The 6,708-nt window shown below is 44.6% G+C and overlaps 1 protein-coding gene across 1 annotated transcript; it reads left to right on the top strand.

Moving 5' to 3' along the window:
• The first annotated feature begins 136 nt into the window (after positions 1–136).
• epas1a (endothelial PAS domain protein 1a) lies at positions 137–4,935 on the top strand. The gene is made up of 9 exons (XM_076143594.1): positions 137–904; positions 1,731–1,897; positions 1,976–2,217; positions 2,456–2,540; positions 2,677–2,777; positions 2,848–3,011; positions 3,100–3,206; positions 3,401–3,569; positions 3,753–4,935. The coding sequence occupies exons 1-9, from the start codon at positions 879–881 to the stop codon at positions 3,817–3,819; spliced, it is 1,128 nt and encodes a 375-aa protein (XP_075999709.1). The 5' UTR covers positions 137–878; the 3' UTR covers positions 3,820–4,935.
• Positions 4,936–6,708: the final 1,773 nt, after the last annotated feature.

Here is a 6,708-nt window from a genome sequence, read left to right as displayed (position 1 = left end):
CTCTCATTCATGTGGTTACTTCACCTAAATAGATTGGGCTTTTATGTCCAACTTCCAGTGCCATTGTCAGCTTTATTATTTGAATATTTGAGGAAAAGGAAATGAGAATAAAATGACCGCACGCTCTACTATCACTTTCCCACCATTACACTGTAGCACAGTGGCTTCCTCTTTTCTCCCCTGACATCCTTCTCAACTCTCTTAGTTTCTTTCACTTCTTGGTGTAATACCCATCATGATGCCATGGCAACAGTTTGCCACAACAGCCCTGATATTTCAGAAACATTAAAATGGAAAAGAAATGAAGTGAATCTGATGAATCTGAGGCTTTCTTTTTTGATAAAGTCCAGGATTTTACTCTGAACTGAGCAAAGTAAAGGTAGAAACTCTTAAAAACTTGACTTAAGTGCTGAACTATTTGTCTGATTTTGTGGTAGAAAGATTCAAAATGTTGCACACGTGTGTTATTTGATCAAATGGATGAAACACATTACAGGTGTGACACAGTATACACACGTGTTGAAGAAGAGAAGAAGAGGCAGTCTGCATGCCTGTACAGCAGACAGCAGTATGGGAGGAGTACGCTGACCAATCATCTGGCTCAGTTTTGGAGGCCTGTTAGAGATGCACATGTTGAGGAGAAAGAGGAAGCGCTTGCTTGCTTGCTTGCTTGCTTGGAGTCCATTCAAGTCATCTTTTCTGCAGGGGGATCACTTTCCTTGTGACACTTGGCGGCGTTCATGGCGTCTCACATTAATTAGGCCACCTGCGCTGGTGCAAATTTCACACAGCTGAGCCGTGACTTCCTGCTGGCGTTGCTTCTTACTTCTGGGCCAGCTTTCAACCATGACCCTGGATAAAGATGACTCCAGGAGACAATGACAGCAGACAGAGAGAAGAGAAGGTAAGATAGGGGCCTGTCGTCTCTGCGTGTTTTTGACCTTTTTGTGCACACACACACACACACACACACCTTGGCAACCGCCGTCTCTCGATGTGTGTGTACTGCCGTATGGTTTGTTTAAAGAATGTGGAAGTGATGTGGTGGCACCGTGGTCACAGTGGGCATCTGTTAAAGCATCATGCCAGATAGTGACAGTTTACTAACCACACTGTCCTCACTCAATCAGTTGATATTCCGTTTTCTACCAGGAATGAGGCAATAGTGAATCTTAATGTAGGTAAGAGTTTCTCTAATGATGTAATCGTCTGATACAGATATACGAAAATATGTAGAATATAGCATCAGTTTATACTTTTGTTAAATTTCTGATTGTATCCATATGAATTTGTTTTTTATTCACTGGTGTTTAGTATTTCAGTGTGAGATTATAGAGGCCTTATTTTACTTAATGTCACTTTTGAACGACAAGATTTTGCAGACAAGGTTTAAATTAATTAAATTTATATTCATGTGCTTTAAATGTGCCCGCCAAAAAACAAACACACACACACACACACACACACACACACACACACGTGAAAAGCAGGAAGAGGCCACAAAAAGTTAAACAATCTAAACTCTATTTTGATTGTAAACGTGGTTGCTGCAGTAACCAAACACCAATATTCTAAATAATTCCATTATCTGTTGTCAGCCTGTTTATGAAGTTAAAGCCTATATGTCTCCCTCTGAGTAACTTTCTTTATATGTTAATTAGTTTCACATAACTTGTACAGTGGTGACGTGTGTGCGTGTGTTTGAATGATGTCGTCTCTTCCCTCTGCAGAGCCGTGAGCCGTGAGGCGGCCAGGAGGAGGCGGCGGGTGGAGTCGGAAGTGTTTGGAGATTTATCCCGTCTCCTCCCCCTCCATCCCTCCGTCCAAACCCACCTGGACAAGCCCTCAGTCATACGCCTCACCCTCAGCTACATACGCATACACACACTGCTCAAAGGTGCCAACACACACACACAAACGTACCATGGGACACGTTAACGCCAAACGAACCAATGAGTTTTTCTTCTGTTTCCAGGTAATGTTTCCAGCGAGGCTCGTCACACAGTGAAATACACACCGATGGTGGCAAATGCTGGAGGTTTGCAACATTTAGCGACGAGCGAAAAGGACGAAGGACAGGAAGGGGAAGAGGAGGAGGAGGAGAAGGAGGAGGAGATGTATCTGAGGACGCTGGAGAGCTTTCTGATGGTCGTGTCCGCAGATGGAGCCATGATCTTTCTATCGGACAATGTCAGCAATTACATGGGCTTGACACAGGTGCACACACACACACACACACACACACACACACACACACACACACACACTGGTATGACCCGTGAACAAGGATCCCGGCTTTTCCTTGGGGTCCCACATACTGTGTGTTACCCCCCACTGGCGCTTCCATTTATGTTTGTACATTTATTTCTCCACAATAATGAATCGATTGAAGATTTCTCAAGTTGTAAAAAGTTGAAAGCATAGTTCAGTGTTGCTGTTGTGACCGTCTGCACAGGCTGAGTTGATGGGACAGAATGTTTACGACTATACACACCCATGTGACCACGAAGAAATCAAGAACAGCCTACGCCTCTCAGCAGGTGTGTGTGTGTGTGTGTGAGTGTGTGAGTGTGTGGTTGTGTTTCCTTCTTCAACTGTGGCGTCCTAGTTTATGTCAAATGCTGCTTCAAAGACATTAAAAGAAAAGAATGATTGTCTTGTCTTGTCGGGTTGAAGATGAAGGTTCCTGGGGCGCCAAGAGGGAATTTATCATGAGGATGAGGAGTGCGGCAACACACAGAGGAAGAAGCGTCAACATCAAGTCAGCAATGTGGAAGGTTAGTTGAACTCCACAAGATGTCGCCCGCAAAGCTTTGTCCTCTATGGTGACGTTTTCTTTTGTCTCAGGTTCTCCACTGTCAGGGCCGCATCAAGGTGTGTTACTCCCCGTCTGCCAGCTCCTGCCTGCTGCTCAACTGTCAGCCTCTTCCTCTCTCACACACACTCCTCAGCACACACACCTTCACCAGCCAGCACAGCATGGACATGAGGTTCACCCGCTGTGACCAGAGGTGAGTCGCATGCTCACACACAAAGTACATAGAGTGCAGAACAAGAGCTAATTTCTTAGTGCGTGTGTGTGTGTGTGTGTGTGTGCAGGGTGACGCTGCTTTTAGGTTACAGTCCTGATGAGCTCCTTGGCCGTTCCATCTATGACCTCTGTCACACACTGGACACGAACTGTCTGAGCAAAAGTCACATCAACTGTGAGAAGAGCACACACACACACACACACACACACACACACACACACACACACATACACACACACACACACACACACACACACCTATAATCATTTCTCTCATTCTCTCTCTCTCTCTCTCCTCCCTCTGTCTCTCTCCATCTCCTCCCACCTCTCTCTCTTCCTCTCTCTTCCTCTCTCTCTCTCCCCCTGCAGTGTGTCTGAAGAGTCAGTCAGTCAGTGGTCAGTACAGGATGCTAGTGAGAGGTGGAGGTTACGTCTGGGTGGAGAGTCACAGCGCTGTCATCCCCAGCGTCCGTCGCCCCAAGTCAAACACCGGCGCCCAGCAGCCTCTCTGCATCCTCTGTGTCACCTACGTCCTCAGGTGTGTGTGTGTGTGTGTGTGGGAATTTGTGAATCTACACAACATTTGATTGATTTTATAACTTCTTGAATGCTGTGTTTGTGTGTGTGTGTGTGTGTGTGTGTGTGTGTGTGTGTGTGTGTGTGTGTGTGTGTGTGTGTGTGTGTGTGTGTGTGTGTGTGTGTGTGTGTGTGTCTGTTGCAGTGGGGTGGAGAAGCCGTCCTTGCAGCTCTCTTTGGACCAGGTGCTTCATCAAGCCGAAATCTGTTGAATCCTCTCAATCTCCTCTTCCTCTTCTGTGAGAGTTTAGATTCTATACACACGTCCACAAAATGCCACCTGGCTTACCTGACGTCTCTGAACACTTTGGGGTCGCCAACAGAATTTGAAATAAAGCTGTGTGTGTCCACCCGGGGTCCACCTTCACAAACTTGTTTTTTTGGGGGCCGTGTTCAAACACACACACACACACACACACACACACACACACACACACACACACACACACACACACACTGTTTGGCTTCAAAGTGAGTTTTGTAAAGATGGACGCTGATATTATACAGCATACCTGGGACTATAATTTGGTACATCAGCATTTTATTCATGTACAGTCCTTCATAATATTGTTGTGCTGTTTATATATGTGTAAAGTATCTCAGCTGCTCTCCTCCCATAAGGAAACTGAAAGCTCAAGTTGTGGTCGACAGGCAGTTAACAGGGCGTCTCGAAGGTTGAACTTTGTTGATGAGAGCAGCTTGTCTGACTTCTTCCTGACCTCTCTAGACCTGTACCAACTTCCTGTGGGGTTTCCTTCTGGGTTACCTGACACGCTGGGTTGACAGACACAGACAGAGACAGTACACACACACACACGCATAACGTATACAGAGCAAATGTGTAAAGTGCTGATGAGGAGATGTGAGCAGAGTGAGTCAAAACCACAGCTTCCTTGATTGGAAAGTTCTCGTGGGAACTTGTTCAACTTTTTACCTCTCAGCTTCCCCTACAAGTTTACACACTCGCACGCAAGCACGCGTGCGCAAACACACACGCGTGCGAAAACAGATATCAGATGATTTCAGTTGTCAGACAAGAATTAAATAGGAAACAAACAGACAATATAAAGTAAACAGAATGCCTTTAATGCTGTATGTCTTTGGCAGATGTAGATTAGTTTAGATTAGGGGTTTACTTTGGATTATCTATTCATTAATTAGGCAAAATGCAGCTCCTAACTCAAGTATTTTACCAGAAACAATATTGAAATGATAAATGTGTGAGTTGATGTCTGGATCCTCAGTAACTGGATGCATTGTCTCTTTGTTTTGAGTGGTTTGTCTTCACAGGAAGCTCTCTGCAGCATGTGGCTGCACACCAGCGTGTATCTGGTAGTCTCACCCTTGCCTTTACGCAGGCCTCTTGCGCCATCTAGTGTTCAAATGTTGTCCTTGCAACAGCTGTACACAGACGGCTGTTATTTGTTGCACAAACAGGCACAAAGAACCAAAGGGAATGTTGTTGCTCTTCAGATTATTCCCACGTGTTGTTATTGTTGTTGTTGTTGTTGTTGTCGTCAGCCTGGTGTGTTCCAGTGTCCAGTGTGCTGAGGTGTTATTAATGTGCTGCACACTGCTTCCATGTGCAGTATTGTGGTTTTAAAGCAACTAAACTAACACATAATCATGACAGGCCTCACAATCATTTACCGAATCCAAGCTTTTGAACATATAAATAAGTGTGTGTGACAATGGGCGGCAAATATTTTAACATTTAATCTTCCTTGACACATTTCTGGAATTGATTTATTTTTAATATCGTTTTTAAATCTGTGCTGTAGTTTCAGAGTTCACTACATTGGAACAGTGATTGAGCCTAAATCATCCTGATAAAACAACATGTCTTTCTGTCCAACACACACACTTTTATTAATTGTGACTGTAGCTTCCTCTTGAAGGTGGAAAGTGACACGTGGTTGCAGATAAACCTCATCTGTTCTGCGTCTTCCTTGTCCACATTCCTTGGGCAAACACTGAAACCACATGTTGACTTTCCTGGAGGTCTCCAGCCTGACAGTTCTGGGTCTTTGTGTCTTTGCTAGTTTTCAAGGTGACCTTGTCAGTTGTTTGCGACTGCAAGCAGGCCTGATCAGTCCAGTATGACCAAGTCAGAGCTGGGATGGGGGTGGGTGGGTGGGAGGTGGCTTGTTTCCTTACCATGCTCTCCACCACCATCATGAATTCCCTCACATGTAAAGGAGGAGTGAACATGAGCAGACTAACTCCACCTTAACTCATTCAGAGAGGAAGACTCTCCCCTCTAGCAACAGAAAACGCCACCAGCTCAGCTCTAAGGGCTCTTGTTTACCACTTTCATACCATCACTGCACTTGTTTACACGTCTCTCCTCCCCCACTCACACCCCCGTGGCAGAGTGGGTGTTGTCAGGCTGTGAGCCAATGACATGACAGCGTTCACCCTTTGAAACACAAGCATGATAAATCAGTGTGTGTCAGTGCAGCCAGGACGAGAGAAAAGGAGAGAGAGAGAGAGAAGGAATGCTATGATTAGATAAAAGAGATTCATAAGTTTTATTGGATCCACAGATTGTAATATTAATAAATTTGTGGATGTAGACAAAAGGCTCTGGACCTGATGTCACTTTACTATTTGCTTATCTTAATAAAAGTCAGATGGCCTCAGATCAGACATACCCAATTCTCCAGATATCTAATCCTTTAATTCCTATATCTGTCTGAACTAATAAAAGACAATATAGAGGTTTTGTCTACATGTTATCAGCTTTTAACAGCCAATAAAGCATTATGGACCCTGTAGCACAGAGATGGAGCAATAAGGAGATAAGCACGGGCGTTATTGCATTACTAATAGTGAAACTCGGCCCTGACTTTCTGCCAGTTGCAACGGGTAACACGGTTACTATTGATCACTTTGAGCATCTGACATCAGTGATGGACAGAAAATGGTCAGGAAATTCATATTTACTGGTCGACTTAACACCCGTATGTGCTTCAACGGAGAAGGTGTGTGTACCCGTCGATCTCTTGGTGCATTGTTTAATCGAGAGATAATCCAATGTGCTTCTCGTATTGTGTGATCACGTGTTTGCACCAGTGTTTGATGAGTATTTGTACTAGAAA

The sequence above is a fragment of the Genypterus blacodes genome, unplaced genomic scaffold, assembly GCF_046128005.1.
Source record: "Genypterus blacodes isolate CSIRO-AG114 ecotype Tasmania unplaced genomic scaffold, CSIRO-AGI_Gbla_v1 ptg000026l_1, whole genome shotgun sequence".
NCBI lineage: Eukaryota > Metazoa > Chordata > Actinopteri > Ophidiiformes > Ophidiidae > Genypterus > Genypterus blacodes.
The sequence above is the reverse complement of the archived record's forward strand: the minus strand, read 5'-3'. Positions and strand labels throughout refer to the sequence as shown.